Source organism: Podarcis liolepis, assembly GCF_965112155.1.
Source record: "Podarcis liolepis genome assembly, chromosome: 11".
NCBI lineage: Eukaryota > Metazoa > Chordata > Lepidosauria > Squamata > Lacertidae > Podarcis > Podarcis liolepis.
The window spans coordinates 3,839,944-3,858,843 of NC_139565.1; the positions used below are offsets into that span (position 1 = coordinate 3,839,944).

The 18,900-nt window shown below is 38.1% G+C and overlaps 1 protein-coding gene across 3 annotated transcripts in view; it reads left to right on the forward strand.

The window, feature by feature from the left end:
- VPS13A (vacuolar protein sorting 13 homolog A) overlaps nucleotides 1-18,900 on the forward strand; it is a 152,658-nt gene that overhangs the window by 10,520 nt on the left and 123,238 nt on the right. For all 3 annotated transcript variants that reach the window (XM_083464715.1, XM_083464716.1, XM_083464717.1), the window contains exons 3-10: nucleotides 441-483; nucleotides 3,994-4,089; nucleotides 5,206-5,307; nucleotides 7,325-7,431; nucleotides 9,426-9,485; nucleotides 10,864-10,923; nucleotides 16,889-16,969; nucleotides 17,750-17,807. In XM_083464715.1, coding sequence (XP_083320841.1) covers nucleotides 441-483; nucleotides 3,994-4,089; nucleotides 5,206-5,307; nucleotides 7,325-7,431; nucleotides 9,426-9,485; nucleotides 10,864-10,923; nucleotides 16,889-16,969; nucleotides 17,750-17,807 — 607 coding nt within the window. The remainder of the gene's footprint in view (nucleotides 1-440; nucleotides 484-3,993; nucleotides 4,090-5,205; nucleotides 5,308-7,324; nucleotides 7,432-9,425; nucleotides 9,486-10,863; nucleotides 10,924-16,888; nucleotides 16,970-17,749; nucleotides 17,808-18,900) is intronic.

Consider the following 18,900-nt stretch of genomic DNA (forward strand, 5'->3'; position numbering starts at 1 on the left):
GAACATCATTAGAGTAAATAAGCAGAACGGTTTGTGCATAGGCACTGTATGTATGTATGTATGATCTAGACCCTGTTAACATGATCAAGAATCCAGCTTTTTTCAAGGTCCCCAGTCATGCATGGAGAGTCTGTACATGGACAGACAATATACACGTGAGTTCTGTGAATTATGCTGAATGAGTGTAGTCCAGAGACAATGGGCACAATCCCACTTATTTTGTTTTCATTAATTCTGTGTTGTCACATCGTATCCAGGCTCTTGGGCTCACAATATTTGACCAACGTAGTTGGTACCAGAAAGTTGTCTCACTTGCTGCATGATATTTAATTATTTATCTTCAAAGCTGAAAAGCAGTAAAATATATGTGTATGGTTTGTACTGTTAAAATAACTAATTTTGTTGCTGAAATAACTTTTTTTTTTTAATTATCTTTACAGTATCAGTTTGATGTACCATTTAAAGTTAAGGCAGGGCATATCGGTAAGTTGAATTCTATCATATTTTGCTGCAATAAACAATTATATTTAAAATTGTCAACTTGGAGTTGAGTTGCTTTTAGTTTGTTATTCTATTTTATTGACCTGTATTTGGATAAGCAGTTAATTGTTGACTTATTAGATTTGGATATATTTAGGATTTGAACATTTACTATGCAATACCATGCCTGGGACATGGGTGGGCGCTGTGGGCTAAACCAAAGAGCCTAGGACTTGCCGATCAGAAGGTCGGCGTTTCGAATCCCGGGGACAAGGTGAGCTCCCGTTGCTCGGTCCCTGCTCCTGCCAACCTAGCAGTTCGAAAGCACGTCAAAGTGCAAGTGCAAGTAGGTACTGCTCCGGTGGGAAGGTAAACGGCGTTTCTGTGCGCTGCTCTGGTTCACCAGAAGCGGCTTAGTCATGCTGGCAGATGACCCGGAAGCTGTACGCCGGCTCCCTTGGCCAATAAAGCAAAATGAGCGCCGCAACCCCAGAGTTGACCACGACTGGACGTAATGGTCAGGGTCCCTTTTTACCATGCATGTCTACTTGGAAGTAAATCCTATTGACTTTAGTAGGACTTTATCTCAGATAAGTGGAATGGAGGGAGGCAGTCTTAGTTGAATGTGCCCCTAATTAAAGAGGAAACAGATTAAAAAAGTAAAAAATGATTGTTCTTAACTCAAGTTCTTATAAAAACAGTAGATGCCAGATGTCATCTTATAGATGAAGCATTCCACTTTCTCTTGCACACAGAAAGCATGTTTTTCATTCACATGCAAAATTTATTCATATTTAATCAACTAAAATCCATATGATTAATTGGTTTATTCTGTAATCCTACTCCAGTTTACCTGGAAATAGGCTCATGGAACACATTAGAACAGGGTTAGGGTACCTCTGGCTCACAGGCCAAATTTGGCCTGCCAGGCCATTTAAACCATGCATACCTGCCCTACATCTGATGTCATATGCGAAGTCCGGTACGACAGCGAGGCAGCTGGATTGGCTACTGCTACAGGCACCAGGATTGAACTCCTGCTGCATCAGTTTATGTGCAGGGAGTTCATTCCTGATTGGTTCAGGTGCACTAGTGAGTTTCCTGTGGGGAACTCGCTGGTACACTTGAACCCTGCAGAAAGGAATGAACTCTGTGCATCAGCTGATGTGGCAGGAATTCAGTTGTACTTGGTTTCTATCGCCTCCCATCCTCATGGGCAGCTTGAACAGTTGGGTGGGACAACCTACCTGACAGTCACCTGAAGTCTCTTTATGATGTCAGATGATTGACAGGTGGGTGGTCTCCCCAATGTTCAAAGTTGCCATTTGGGGTGGGGGGAGATAAAGATTTGGCTCACGAAGCCATTAAGGTCCCCCTTCCCTTGGCAAAAAAAAAATTATGAGTAATTATTTATTTATTTTGTTTAAAGCATTTGTATACTGCTTTTTAACTGACAATGCGCCCAGAGTGAGTTACAGAAAAAAACATCTACTGGCATCTACTGTTTTTATAAGAACTTGAGTTAAGAACAAATACAGTTCCTTCTCTCAGGCAGCAATGCACAAGGAAGAACTGAGGAGGACAGAGGAGGAAAAAAGGAATTCCAGGCACCATTTCTTAACATTGGAGTTCTTATAACTACTTGTGAGGCTCTGTAGCATGATAGAATATGTAAATCTAAATATTGATAGGATTGCATTGTAAGACTTCCTTATTTTGGTGTCAGCTCTACAAATAATTATTGAATAGCATTTTAATATGCAGTGTAGTTTTATTTGTTGTGGACTACTAAATTTCCCATTTTCATACAATTTCATTGTAGGTTAAGCATTCAGTTATTTTTGTTCATTAAATGTTGCTTTTCATTGATAGGTTATAAAGAACCCCGAATTTCCCAATTAATACAGCTTTGGACCTAAAAGTATATATATACATAAACATGAGAAAATGCACATTTCATTTGAAAATAGCTATTTTCTTACTTCCAGTATAATTTGACCTTTTTGGGCAACTTGCAGTACATGATGACTCATAGTAAATTGGTTTATAACTGGCAGTTTACAAATGACATTTAATTTACAGAAAAGATAATGTATTTTCTTGGTTTTCTCATTCTGTTAGATTTATCTCTGAAATACATCCTTTCTATTATATCAATAAAAAATTCTTGAATTCTGGTTCAAATATCCAGATTGTTTCTTTATACCTTTTCTGTTTGTTTCATATATATTTTTCTTCCATTCTTCATTTGGGGCATTATTTGTTTGCATTTATTACATCTATCAGATGTCAAGGAAATAAACAACTATCTGAATTTTAGAAGACACCTGAAGGCTGCCCTGTTTAGGGAAGTTTTTAATATTTGATGTTTTATTCTGTTTAATATTCCGTTGGAAGTCACCCAGAGTGGCTGGACAAACCCAGCCAGATGGGTGGGGTATAAATAATATATTATTATTATTATTATTATTATTATTATTATTATTATTATTATAGAATCCTATCAGATAATGTTCACTTTAAAAAAAAATCAGAGCTGTTTGGTTTCCAGTATGATTAAAGCAGCTTTAGACTGTGGCTTTTTATCTTTTACAAACCTAATTAGAACATGAATATTAATCTTTTTAGACTTCTGACTATGAAATGGTGATTCAGACTTTGTGTCTGCAGTGGGAAGACTGTGGGGTGATAGAAGTGTGAAGGAAGGAATGATGCAACCTGCAGGAACTTCATTAGAACAGGACAAACATTTATTTGCACAACTTCTTTGCATTTAGAAGCACCATCCTGTCTACTGGTTGAAGCAGGATGAATAAAAATAGCGGGTGATGTGAACCATCTGTGTGACATGCTAGTGACATGACAGATGAGATCTGGGTTGTACGTCTTGACCCTTAGGATCCCTTAAGGCAGGGATGGGGAATCTTTTTCTCTCCACTAGTCAGTTCATTATAATGACCTGTCTTGCAGACCAAAATTGACAAGTGGGTAGGGCCATCCACTTGTCAGTCAAATGACATCGTAAATGATCTCAAATTATTTTTCTGTAGTCAGGAACATCAAAGCACTTCACAGACAGCAGGGCCCTACTAAGTGATTTCCCCGTTTTGTTTTAGTACTGTATCCCTACACCCCTTATGTGATGACAGGTGTAGGGCAGGTGGGTGTGACTTGACCAAAATGACTTTGCGGGCCAACTGGGGAAGCTTGGTGTGCCAGGTTTGGTCTGTGAATCCGAGGTTTTCCACAGCTGCCTTAAGGCGACTGTTAACACTCAGCCCTTGCTGTTTTCTTTTTTAAAGAGTCAACTTCAAGTTATGTTGTTAGTGTTAATGTGTAGTGAGGCCCTGATTGTGTAAAGCATTGTAATAGTAGGATGTTATATTCCTTGGTTTAAATATGCATTTGGAGATGTTGTATTGCCTTAACAAGTGACCAGAAACAGGGTTAATTTTATTTATAAAAATAATACAAATATTTGCAGTAAGAGTATATGTTCCTTTGTATTCATAGGTCAACTGAATTTGCAAATTCCATGGAAAAATCTTTATACTCAACCAGTTGAAGCTGTTTTAGATGAAGTTTTCTTACTTATTGTGCCTACAGCCAGTAAGTAGATTTGTTTCTTTATGTAACTCTGTAAGATAAAATCATGTTTATTTGATTGAATTTCTTTTTGTTTTTATCCATGCAATAGTTTTAGTCAGTATGATCTATATATCAGATATTACCATGTTTTGACAAAACAAATATTCCCCAGTGAGTTGAAAATGCTGCCAGCCTTCCCAAGTTACCAGCCAACAATTTGGCTGGTAATGTTCAGCATTGTCAAGTGTCTAGGGTCCATTACTAATGCCTGAGCTATCTTACTATGCCTAGTTATATGGTTCATTAAAGAGCAGGTTACATCCCTGTCTAGCTCTATGGAGTGGTTCTTCCTTACTCTGGGATGGTCATTGATTATAGGAGCTGCCAGTGTCTGTGTACTAAGAGCATTAGTATAGGTTTGCAACTAGGAGTAGCTGGCAGGGAGGGGCATCTTTCCTCTTTAACCATGACTAGCAACCTTGGCTTAAGCTTGTGGTTAAGCACGAAAGGCCTTAATCATGAGGCAACATGTTACGTTTAATCTTAACTGCTTTACTTACTTCAGAAGTGTGGTGAAGAGCAAAGCAGCTGCAATCTCCTCAGGATCCAGTATGTTCAGGCTAAGCCCTTAGTGTAATATGCAAATTGAGCCATTGTTGGACTTTAATTCTTATCAGCCCCGGCTAGCATGGCCAAAGATAAGGAATGAAGGGGATTGTAGTACAACAACGTATGGAGGGCCACAGGTTCCCCAAACCTGTTTTACCATTGCATGCAGACACAGGAATGACTATTAAGTAGCTTTTTCCAAAGTCACAATCCTCATTAAAAATGAAATGAAATGTTTTGTTTTCGAAAGAAAAGGAATGCAGTGGCTTTTGGTAGGTTTCCCCTTACTCTTAAGAGTGTGGACCCTAAAGCACAAACACAGGATAGGACAAAATACAGTATAGAAATTTTGAAGTTACTTTGTGATTGAGAAATTCTGTTAAACTGGATTCAGCACTAATATGTGAAAATGTCTTAAATCTTATAGCTTCGATTTGTTTAATAAATTATTTGCCTGTTTCATCACAACTTGGCTTTATTGTGATCTTAAAAATGTGAAGTACTGTATTAATTCATCCATTTTGTCAGGTATTAAATATGATGCAGAAAAAGAACTAAAGCAACAACTAGAAGCAAAGCAGAGAGAACTTCAAAGAATAGAAGATGCCAAGCAAAAGATCGCTGACATAAGTAAGGAAAAAGAAAATACCAATTTTTATTTGTGGGAGTAGAAGTTGCCAAACATCTAAAGCTGCAATTCTGTACCCACTCACCTGGAAGAAAGTCCCATTGATGGGACACATTTCTCAACAGAGATGTATAATATTGTGCTCTGAGAGTGATAAGATTTACTTTTCAGTGAAAGTGCAGAGGGATGACGGAAATTTTTTTTAAAGACTCTGGTAAAATTGAAAGTTGAAGCTGATGTTTTGTGAATAGTTGATTTTATGTTGTGGTTATTTATTACTCAACTGTGATTTATTTTAGAAGAGTCACATTCTGAGTCTTTGGTTAACCAACATTATTTTTTAATTGTGGTGCATGCTGTTGCTAAAGATAAGTGTGCCACGGTTTGGCTACACTTTGCTAAATCTTCTAAGAGACACAACCCATTATGAATTATGGTAGATTGGTCTCCCATTTTGGTAACGTAAACTTTGGGTTGCGAAAGCGGCAAACCTGGAAGTGTTTTGCCTCGCGCGCATGTGCAGAAGCACTCTACCGCGCCACACGCATGTGCAGAAGTGGTCTGTCCGGTTGCAGAAACCTTGGGATCCGACCAGAGCTTGGAACAGATCCCGTCCGCAACCGGAGGTACCACTGTGTGTGTATGTGTGTGTGTAGATATATCACTTAATGTGATCCCATTGAGATCCCAAGATGAAATTTTGCAAGAAACTCATAGAAATATGAAATAATCAATACATTTTTGGGGAGATTTTTAATCATATTGATTTTTTAAATCACCTTCTAAAATTTTAAATTATGTAAATTAACTTTGAAATTTAAAGTAAGTTCTTCATGTGCCATGTCATATTAAAGCCCATGAAGTTCTGAAGAGATTGGTATATTTAGTTTGGAAATATCTCAGTTCTGGGCTGAGCGTTTAAGGTTTTTGTGTTTGGCAAGGCCAAAATTGTCATTTTGAAAAAAATTCCAACTCTCATAACTCAAAATGGGATGAGATAAAAAATTAAAAACAGAGATCTGGGACCTTCTCTTATACTACTTTTAGGAAAGTGAAAATGAAAGTAATGTAAAATGGTAAGGTGAAAGTCCTTGGATCACTTGACATGGAATGACCCATGGAACCTGTCAGTTTGATGGGGATATTTCTCCTTCTGCATTCATCAAATTCTATGTAGGTTTTGTGGTATGCCATGCTGAGAAGGTAGAGGTTGAGTACCTGGATGCTCTTAAACAGTTTAGTAGTATAGACACTATCTGGCACCTTTGTCATACTATGACCACTCTGGTTCAAATGTGGGAGGTAGTGGGGAAAGTATGCTTTTTTATTCCTAAAAGGGCAGGAACCTAAATATCCTAGATCCAGCTCTACTACATTTGCTTTCTTATTCAGTTTTAACATGTGCATAGTCATTACTGTGAGTTGCAATTGCTTTTCACTGGGTGAGCTATTCAACAGTGTGTTTCTACAGGGTGAGTCCTTTAGAAGTGGCCCCCGTGGATACAGAGTACAAATGTTCCACGGGGCCTCTTTTAAAAGACTCACCCTGTATAATTGGAAGGGGTAGAACAAAGGTAACCAATGTTACACCTTCAAACATTTTGGTCTATAACTCCCTTTAGTCCCAGTCAGAGGAGCCAAGTTGAGAGGAGTTGCAGAAGGGCGGGGTGTGTGTGTGTTGTTGTTGTATATGACAGGCATGGAATTATTTATTCTTGCCTTAAAACATAAGGAGGCGCCCAACAGAACAACAACAAGAGGAGCCCAAATCACACCTGCAATTTAATGTCCTAATATTACTCCTATTAGGTCTCTGGTTAAAATATATTGAATTTAAGTACATCAATTTGCTAATCAGTCAACATTGGTTAAGTCTCTGTAGAGAATATCCAATGTTAGCCATACTCAAAGTAGACCAATGTGTATTGATTTCAATGGGTACTCTGAGTATCACTAACACTGGGTGCCACTCCTTATGCTTAATCATACTAGGTATTCATTAGTTGTGCTTTAATTTAGATAAACCAGAAGAGAAGCAAGACACTTTCATAGAAAAACTAATTACTCAGGTCATCAAAAATCTTCAGCTGAAAATTTCTAACATCCATATTCGCTATGAGGATGATGTAAGTATTTGTGTATGGAATATTTATAAATAATTCAAGATGTGGTTACAGATAATTTGTTATCAAACTTGCAAGCCTACAAAGAAACTGAACATTGCACTGCTGCAGGGAATGACTGTTAGCTTTCTGCATGTGACTGTGCATGATTGCAGTTTGGAACTCTCCGGGAGAGGTCAAAATAGTATGTTAATTTTTTATGCTTTGGGATATTTGGAGGAGAAAAAGCATGAAGCTACTCTATTAATCTATTATTTTTGCTAGGCACTGTTCCCAAATCAAAATAGATAAGGCCCTGTCATCATATTACGAGCCAGTTTGTGGATGGAACTGGAAAATGAACACTTGCTGTCTGTGGCAAGTGGATCAGGCCCAAAACACACATTTTAGGAATCTTTTTTTGCAAAAGGGATTGTAAGAATACCTGGATGAAAAACCAGACCACAATCTTGGATCTTCATTTGCAAGGACAAATGTCCCGCGGACTCCATGTTTGTCTTTTGTAGCCAATGTAGCATCCTGTAGTCAATGAAAGCTTAACATTCTTGCAGTGGTGGTCTCATTCCTTCTTTATCTTTACGTTTCCAACATTTATTTGGCTCTGAATTTTTTTTGCTAATTTACTTGGTGTCAGGTACCATCTACAGATCATTTTCATGTAATTTCCCTTTTAATTTACTGGCTGTGACCCACATCTCTCACCCAACAGATCATTGCTGATTTTACCATTTCATCCTTTGTTTCCCATTCCAACAGTAATTTATACATCTTAGATATTAATTTATCACGGTTTTCTATCAGATACTTTGCAAAATGTTAATTCTGATGAATGAAACCACATTTTTTACCAGCTTTGAGCGTTTCATTTGATGTTATTGTAACCAGTTTGTCACCTGGGTACCAACATCTTCAAACTTCTTCAATTTGACTTCTGGCTCCATAAAGTCCAAAAGTTCCTTATATGTTGTCCATCTCCTTCCCAGGCTGTTTTTTGGTGAGATTGCGTCAATTGGAGATAGCCATAAGGGTGTTTTTCTCTCTAGCAGGTTTTTATACTTCTCCCAAATTCTCTGTATATTTTTCCTAATGACATTCTTTTTTAAAAATGAATTTACCTTTACTATATCACAAACATGCATTCCAGCCAAAATTCATACCATAACCTTCCAGATCGAATAACTGAGTGTTTTCCAACATTATCCACTCTTTAAACCAACACAAACATGCTGCTTCAGCATCTGGCAATGTGAAGCCCCCTCTTTTCTAGCATCTATTAATATTTTATATTTTATTCTGGGCTTCTTCCCTTGCTAGATAAATCTAGAAATATCCTTCCACCATTCTTTAAAGCAGTCTGTATTGTTAATTATTGAAGCGGTTTGAAATAAAAACAATATCTTAGGTAAAATGTTCATTTTTATGGCTGAAATCCTTCCCAACATAGATAATTTCATTCTCCCCTATATTTCCAGGTCTTTAAAAAACTTCTTTCCATATTTTAACATAATTATCTTGAAATATATTGGGGGTTTTAGTTGTTAGCCATAATCCTAAATACTTCACCTTTTTCTTCATTTTCCATCCACTCAATGATTCTAAATCCTTTTTTGCCTACACATTCATGTTTTTAACCAACATCTTAGTTTTCAATTTATTTTACATCCTGTTATTTTATCAAAATTATTTATTTCTTCAATCACTTTGTGTATACTACTCCCTGGTTCCTCTAATGTAAGAACTACATTATCTGCAAATGCCTTCAATTTATATGTTTGACATTCTACTCTCACATGTTTTATATTTGCATTTGCTCTTATTCTTCCTGCTAGTACTTCAATTCTAAAACAAACAATAGAGGTGATAGTGGGCATCTTTGCCTTGTGCCCTTGGAAATCTGTTTTGTTTTATTAGATAAATAGTCACAAATCTTAAAGTTATCTTATCCAAGTTGCAAATCGTGTCTGTTTTGGTGAATAACCTTCTTTGTTTATTTTCAGATTACAAACAAAGATATTCCGTTGTCATTTGGTGTCTCACTTCAAAATCTTAGTTTACAGGTACATAACTTTCAACTACTGCTGCATAACCCTATTTTTATTTTTTTAATCATGTTCTACACTCAAAGGTAGATTGTTATAACAAATGGTAAAACCCACTATTAATACAAATATTTTGGTTTTTGGTAGTTCCCCTTAGGAAATACATTTTTATAGCTTTGGGCAATTATAGAATGCTTTTTTGAAAAGATATCATAATGGAATGGGCTTGTCTAGGGAGTGGAAGAACTGTGGTGTTACTCACCAGGGATTTCACAGATAGCAGTAGCCAATGGAGACTGAGACACCTGCTGGCCACATTCTGCTAAAATAGATGGGGCAAGAGGCAGAAGAGGGTGAAGCAGCTAATGTAAATTTTACCTTTGTACACTAGACTTGTTCCATGCACAGTTACATAGTTGTCTCTATATGATAGCCGGGCAGGAGATTGAGGACAAATTCCTACCTTACAAAAACATTCATGGAAGGTGCAAAGCAGTCCCAGTAAGGCTGTGGCATGGAGAGGGTCCCAAGGGTGAGCTAAAGGAGACTGGAGGGCCACATTCAGTCCCTGGCCTGAGGTTTCCCACCTCTGCACTCAACTATGGTTTAACAAGATGTGAATGAGCATTGCTTTCTTTTTGACTCTCATGCCCCCCCATACAATCAGGAGGACAAGTTTGGAAGGTTTTGCTTCCACTTTCAGTTAACCATAGCATGCTGTGTCACCAACTGATGAAGTGTAATTCGCATTAACTATGGTTAGTCTAAAATAAGCCAATTTCAAACCATGGTTTTTGAAGCTGACTTGTTTTTATCTAACCATAATGAATGCTTATCACAGTTTGTCAGCTTGGGTGACATGATAAGCTGTGGCTTATCAAAAGTGGAAGCTTTGCAAACTCATCTTTGGTAGTGCAGGAGGGGAGAGCGGAACACTTCATCAAGAACTGGACCAGACTCTGTTCATAGAATCATAGAATTGTAGAGTTGGAAGGAACCACAGAGTTCATCTAATCCAACCCCCTGCAATTCACATCACATCATAGCTGTCAACGTTACCCTTTTTTAAAGGGAAATTCCCTTATTCCGAATAGGCTTCCTCGCAAGTAAAGGGAAAAGTTGACAGCCATGCATCACAGCAGTGTTCACATCACAAAGTTCATTGTGATGTGATGCAGCTGATAAGCCTACTAGCCTGTTAGGTGGCCAGGGAGAGGGAAGTACATTTTTTCAAAAATTTAATATTGTGCTTTATTGTAGGGAAATTTTTCAAGCTCAGTTGATCTTTGTACAGTATTAGTTATGTGATTTTTTTTAATGTGGTTATACTAAAAATAGAATTCATGAGATAATATTGTAGTGCTTCTTTCATAATAACTTCCTGTTTGTCTTCTAGACTTCAGATCAAAACTGGAATCCATGTATACAGGATGCATCTACTAAATTGTTTTATAAGGTAAGTCTTAGCTTGGAATGCTTCCCGTATAAATGTGTGTTCAGAATGTAATATAAATAGCATATTGCATATTGCAGTTGCATATTGACAACCTTTCTAAATGCATATCAGTTGCTGTGTGGCAAATCACATTTTGTTGCAACACAGGCTTTCCATAAACACTTCTGAACGTATCTGAAGAAGTGTGCATGCACACGAAAGCTCATACCAATAACAAACTTAGTTGGTCTCTAAGATGCTACTGGAAGGATTTTTTTATTTTGTTTCGACTACGGCAGACCAACACTGCTACCTACCTGTAACTATAAACACTTCTGTTACTCGCATTTCAAATTTTCAGTAGCTATTGTTTTGTTTTTCTTATCCTGTCTGTTGTATTGCATACTGGTAATTTTAAATTACCAAAAGGCAAGCATAAAGTTTATTTGCATTGGTCAGAATCCATTCGCTCGTTGGGTATGATCTCAACACTCTGCCCTGATATCGACTGCTTTGGCTTAATCCATTTTTATTTACCCCTGCTTAAATTTAACAGCCATTTCCCCCCTCACATAATTGTAAATTACCAAAAATCAAGCATAAAGTGCTTCCTGTAGGTTAGATGTTTTACATATGACTTCTTAAAACCATTAAATTTTGGAAGGAGTTAAGGTGCAGCCAGACTGGCTGTTTTTGTAGCCACTTAAAAATATTTTAGAAGGGTTTTTAATGTAATTTATGTTAGAGGTCAATGACGGACTGATTGTGGGTAAACAAGCTGAGACATACTCCAGATGAGATGGAGGTTTTGTTGATTCAGTGAATGGCCCATCAAGGAATAAGTGTTTAACCTATTCTAGATGTTGAAGGCAAATCTTTTGCATGCCTTGGTTACATCCAGATTAAGATACTGCAGTACATTCTTTGTTGGGGCAAGTATCTGGAAAGTTCAGTTGTTGCAAGGTTGTTGTTTGTTTGTTTGTTTGTTTGTTTGTTACTTTATTTACAGCTGAATGCCAAACTGAGCTTCTAAGTAGTTTAAAAGTATAAAAACAATCCCACCACACAGTGTTAGAAGCTAAGATATGAAAGCTAGGAGCTAAATGGCACCTTAAACCTAGGTTATGGGCAGTGCTTTTTTCCTGGGGGTACGCATACCCCTAAGCATTTTGTAAATCTAAGTTTGGCCTCATTGAGGGGCAGTACTTCAATAGGAGTAGGAAAATGAGAGTACCCCTTAACCTTTTTTAATGAAAAAAAGCACTGGTTATGGGCGCCGCAATGGAGTGTCTAGGCGTGCTTTTTATAACAAGAATACAAAGCTGAAAATGAGTGAACTGCAGCTAAAATCTTGTGTTCATTTTTCACATGGTCTAGTCCTCATCTGAAGGCTGCAAAAAACAAAGCCATACTTCCCCTTCCTGCTCCCCCAATATTCTTCTCCAATCCCTTCTCCCTTCTCCAATCTTCAAAGAGTGGCTGGAAGTGGGGAGGTGGCAAAAGGTCCTCCTTTCCTTCCATCAGTGGCAGTTTTAATCTAAAATCTTAGGCACAGTATTGCACCCAGAGCTCAGAAACTGCTTGCATTAATGAAATTCCCTGTCTCAAAACATTAAAAGATAATTAATTAAAATATGCAATGAAACAATCCCATTAAACAGTACAGCAGTTGAACTCCCAACCAGAGTCTCCTGGTTTAAGGGAATGGCTGTGTAAATAGGTGCATCTTCTAAAGTACAATGCCAATACAGATCGGGGCCTCTTGTTCTATAGTTCTATAAGAACTATATTTCACTTGGTTCTATAAAATTGGTTCTATAAAACCAGTGCCAACAGTAAAAAAAGCTTTCTTCCCCACCATCGCAAGCTGATAATCATTAGGCCACGGTAAAAATAATTGGGTTCCATTTGCTGATCTTAGTGTCCTTACCAGGCAAGGTGAGCAATTCAGCATTGTGCTAAGATGATCATTTGGCTTGCCAGACAGAATAATCCCTGTCCTCCCACTGTGTGCTGTTCTGGGGGTTCTCCTAAAGCTCCCAGAGCCAATTTTGAGGGGAGTGGGAGTGGAGTGAAGCCCCATATATAGTGCTGGGGGAAACGCTTAAGCTGTGCTTCTGCTGATGGGATACATTAGTTGAATCTGACCCATGACATCTAAATTAGATTGATGCCTACAAAGTTGTGACTGTACTAGGAGACACAGCCTTTGAAGATGGAAAAATACTATAGATAGCCTGTTGATGCAAATGCACAACAGAAATAAGGGTTGTGTACAGACATGCTCAATTATAAGAAGGTACAATATTTATATAATAAGCATCTTGTATAAGTAGTACAATGGTACCTCATGTTACGTACCCCCCCCTTGCGAATGCTTCAAGTTACACACTCCACTAACCCGGAAGTAGGTCTCCTTGTCGCAGACTTTGCCCCGGGATGCGAGCGGAAGTTATGCTCTGGTGGCGCGCACGCAGCGGGAGGCACCATTAGCAAAAGCGCACCTTATGTTACGAGGGGTTTCCAGTTATGAATGGACCTCTGGAACCAATTAAGTTCGTAACTGGAGGTACCACTGTATAAGGAAATAGTTAAACAACATGGAACAGCTGGTGCCATCATAGCCATATCAAATCGTTTTTGAAACAGATGCATCTTGCTGTGTAGCAATTGTTTTGCACCGATGTGTCACTAATTCCAGACCAGCAGTGGAGGTTAACTTGTTTATATAAGTGATAAGATGTCAGATTTCTTCTTCCAAACAAACAGTGGTTTGTTCACTCATTAGCAATCAGCAGACCATTGGTCAAATTATTTAGTGCCATATCTTCTGTTGTCAGGGAGACCACAGGTATGTTGCTATTATCAAGTTTTGTGATTTATGCAGTATTTTGAATGCACTTAATCTTTCCAGCTGTTCAGTTACTTTTAAAAAATTGTCTGGATCAGTCATGTGTCTGTCATGAAGATAGACAAAGGAGGGCATGCGTGCAGTTTTGTTGCCATCCATTTTAGCTTGAATAGGCATTTTACATCCATTAGACAATTTCTGTTGTAGCAGAAATAATTAAAAGACCTGTGGCACCTTGAAGACTAGCAAATTTATTACAGCATAAGTTTTCATAGAGTACAGTCTATTTCTTCAGATTCTTGAAGTGTTAACCTGAAGTTTGCAGGCATGTGGATACATGGTTGGTGGACAGAAATTGTTGTTGTTGTTGTTGTTAATTTATTTATACTCTGCCTTTTTCCCTAGCAGAGACTCAAGGCAGCTTACAGATAAAAAACAATAAAGAAAAACAATCAAACATTGACAGAGTTAAAACTACATATATCTATCTCTATAGCTATCCGTTTCTATCTTTCCAGACATACAATATACAAATAATTAAAATAAAAACAGCACAGGACTAGCCCTTTCATTACAAAGCAGTCAGTTCCAAAAAAAACCTGTTGGAACAGTAATGTCTTCACCTGCTGGCGGAAGGACAAGAAGACCAGTCTAACTTCTCTAGAGAGGGAGTGCCAGATTCTGGGAGGAGCCAGTGAGAAGGCCTAAATGTATGCCAAATAATTGCTGTGATCATTTAACTAAGCAATGTTGATGATAACACCTACTATTACAGTTGGGGTGCCTCGTTATATGGACCTTAGGGCACCAATCATCCCAAGTTACTTGCAGAAAACTACTGACTTTCAGAGGAAACTACAATCCACTCCATTGACAATCTCTTAGAGAATATCATCCTAGCTGCCAAGAACTTTGAGGCTCTTGAAATCAACACCTTCATAAAGATGAGCTATAAGCTACATAGGGAGAAAGATAAATTGTGCAGAGTAGATGGTGTAAAACTGCTGTCTGACGATGTATGCGAATGGCACAATGTTTGACTGGAGTTTTTCTTAGTCTTGATAATTTTCTGATGTTGACATGTTTTGGGCCACCTCATTTTTAACTGTCTATAGACCACCTTTAGTCATTATTTCTACCTGATCTGGAATTTGCACATTACTTTTCATACTGTTGACTCTTCTATTTAGTGTCATTTCATGCACAAAGCTTCCTCTCTATGGTTGCAGTGTACAGATCTGGTGCTGAATTATGGCAAAATAAGAAGCATGGCTTTTCCTTTTAATTACAGGCCCTTTATCTGCAATGATTAAAAAGGTTATGGATGCATCATAGTAAATGAAATAACACATTACTTTGCCAAATTATCATTATTTATTAACATGATACAGCTTCAGTGACATGACTCTGGAAGGGTTAGATCGTTCTTCCGCTATCTTGCACCTGTTTTAAAAAGTATGACTTCAGGAATTACAGTCTCTCACAGGTGTGACAATGAGTGGGAATGAATGGGCTACCAGTTAGAGGACATTTCTTTTAAATGGGAAGCCTCATGGCAGTCCCTGCATGATTTTGTACCTTGGAAGATCAGGGCTCTAGATCATGTAGGGAGTCTTCATGAGTACAGCAGGCTCCCCATTTCAAAAGTTTGCTCTGCAGCTTGCACAGGGTGACAGAACTGGAGCTTGGTCTTTCCTCTCTGCCATATGATGCTACTCAAGTGAGGGATTTTAATGCCTACAGAGCTCTTATGGCTCCTATTTACGGTCATAACGTGGTAGGAGTTAATACAATTTGGGCATCCACACAACAAATGATAGGAAATAAGTTGAATAGCGAATATGTTACAAGCCTGAAATAGCTTGTTTAAGTTGGATAAGAACTCATTACTTCCAAGGTACAAGTAATGTAATGTTTAAAATCAGCATGTAATTTCAGTGAGCTCTGTTTCTCACAAGGCAAGGAAAATGGAGGTGCTAGCAATGAAAGTTATTTGCTGCTAAGCCATTGGACTAGGGGTAATTTTCAAATAAATAATGCATTTTCTACAGATTTCTGGGCTATGTATATAAGTCACTATTAATTTAACGAGGACAGTGACTGCAGTTTTCACTTTAGCCTAAGTATAGCTAGTGTTCTGGGAGTGTCAGTTTTGAACTGTGTATGCCCTTCCCTTCTGGAAGGAATTTCTCTCTCCTCCTGGTGCTGATCTCTCAGTCCCAATGATCCCTCTTGGAATATGAAGGATTAAGGAAAAGATACTGCTTGGAATATTGCTGGTGCTTGGAAAGATGAGACGAAAGGCTCTTGCACTTCACACACCACCACCTGACCATGTAATATGATAGTACAACACAGCCATGAGAGCTGAATCCCATATGAGATACAGCATTATGGAGTGAAATATTCAATCTCTAAAAAGCAGAGGAACACAAAAAACAGGCAAAATTCACAGACAGTACCAGCTTCCCCCACATACATTAAAAACTGCCAGAGCATAATGGAGAATTTTGTAAAACTGCCATAGTAGCTCATAAAGAAAAGTTGTTGCAGTGGATTGATGTCTAGACTCTAGAGTGTATATCTGGTAACTAATTTGTGCTGAATACTTGAGCTATTTTTGCATATTAATAGAACCTGGCCAAACTGCAATATGTTGGTATTCTGGGAGAAAAAGAAAAACGCTGAACCTTAAACCAGTCATAGTATTCTGACCCTTATCCTTATTTTAATTGATTTCGACAGGATTTGTTTTTAATTAAATGTGTCTGTGATCAAATCCTGAGGGTACCATGTTTAAAAAGCCTATATGTTTTAATTAATGGCATTAATCCCCCAAAATGTGGCATGTGTGCAGAAGCTTCCTCTCAAACATTTATATGTTTAATATACTGTATTTTTCTCTGTATAAGACTAGGCTTTTTTAACCAAAAAATTTGGTTTAAAATTGGGATTCGTCTTATACATTGATAGTGCTGAGGGTGTTTTCTTAATTTGGAGTTCCCAAAAACAGGGGGTGTCTTATACATGGGGGTGTCTTATAAATGGAAAAATATGGTATATGGATCCTTTGTATTGCATGGAAAAGTACTGAGGTGACAATTCCGTTGATTCTGCTTAAATTTTTGATTTCAGCTCGTTCGATTGGACAACTTTTTTGCATATTGGAATGTGAAGTCTGAAATGTTTTATCAGGGTGGTTTTAAAGAATCTTTGGTGAGTGAAAAAAGTATGATATTAATGCCATAAATTGTTTCAAGATAAGGTTTGCTCAATAGGGATTGCATTTTGTTGAATATGTTGGATTTGAAGTCTTTGGACTCAAAATGTATTGTTCTTGCTACTGTATTAACACTGCAGTCCTGTCCTAATTTACTTGGGAATAAGCCCTTCTGAACTTCGTAGAAATTACTTCTAAATACATGTGATTTTATTTATTTAAGGCATTTACATACTGTCGTTCATAACCAAGGTAGTATCAAATCATTCTTAAATATCTCTCACCTTCAAATGATGTAGGATGACCAAATGCAAAATAGGAAAAAGTCCCAGTGCCTTTAATTATTAGAGAGGGTGGGATTTTGACAAGTGTACATTGTGTAGGGTTGGGAGAGGTTTTACTTGCTGAAATTCTTTCTTCCTCACAGTTTTTTAAGAAAGTATATCCCTCTATGCCTCTGAATGTCATGGGAATCTCATACTTGTAGCAAAATGCTGCTAAATAGAAGGTTTGTTACAGAGTCAAGTCTGACCAGTTCCTGTATCTTTCTAGATCATTTTTCTGGAAATGGGGGATATGGATATACACACACACACACATATATATATATGAGAGAGAATGAGAGACTTTGATTAGACAATCAGACCTTGTATCTTGAAAATAGTTTTATTTAGCTGCTGAGCAGGAAAGTACAGCTTGATTTGAAGCATTCTGCTCTTGGATGTTAATATTCCATTTTTATACTTTATTTCTATTTCCCCTTTCCTCTACAAAAGAATAACTTAAAAAGTGGAGTTGCGGGCACTGACATGATTCCAGAAGGCTACAGCTTTGGTAAGTTCTTCATAGTATCTGTAATTCCACATATGGTTTCTATGATTGTGTAGTTCTCTAGCTCTGGCCCTTCTGATCATGTGTATATTTATTTATTTATTTATTTATTGAATTTATATACTGCCCTATACCCAGAGGTCTCAGGGCGGTTCACAGAACAAAATCAAAATATAAAATCATAATATATATATAATCAAAATAAAAACAACAACCCAATAACACCCACCAAAAGAAAAATTTCAAGGGCATCGGATGTCAATCAAATCAACCAAAGGCCTGGTTAAAAAGGAACATTTTTGCCTGGTTCCTAAAGGTATATAATGAAGGTGCCAGGTAAACTTTCCTAGGGAGAGCATTCCACAGATGGGGAGCCATTGCAAGCAAGGCCCGTTCTCATGTTGTCACCCTCCAGACCTCTCGAGGAGGAGGCACATGAAGAAGGCCCTCAGAAGATGATTTCAGGGTCTGGGCAGGTTCATATGGAAAGAGGCAGTCCTTGAGGTATTGCACTCCTGAGCCGTTTAAGGCTTTACAGGTCAAAACCAGCACTTTGAATTGCGCCTGGAAACTAATTGGTAGCCAGTGCAGTCAGACCAGGATCGGTGTAATATGCTCAAACCTTCTTGCTCCCGTGAGCAACCTAGCCGTTGAATTCTGCACTAGCTGAAGTTTCCGAACCGTCTTCAGAGGCAGCCCTACATGTAACACACTGCAGTAATCTAACCTTGAGGTTACTAGAGCATAGACAACAGTGGTTAGGCTTTCCCTGTCCAGATAGGGGCGTAGCTGGGTTACCAGCCAAAGCTGATGAAAGGCACTCTGGGCCACTGAGGCCACCTGAGCCTTGAGCGACAGTCAAGTATCTAGGAGTACTCCCAAGCTACGAACCTACTACTTCAGATGAAGTGTAACCCCATCAAGAGCAGGCGAACTCCCACCCATCTGGTCTTGGGAACCACCCAGTAACAGTGCCTCAGTCTTATCTGGATTGAGCTTCGGTTTGCTGGTTCTCATCAAGGCAAGGCACTGGTCCAGCGCTTCCATTGCCTCACCTGCAGATGTAATATCAGTCATACCTCGTGTTGCATTTGCT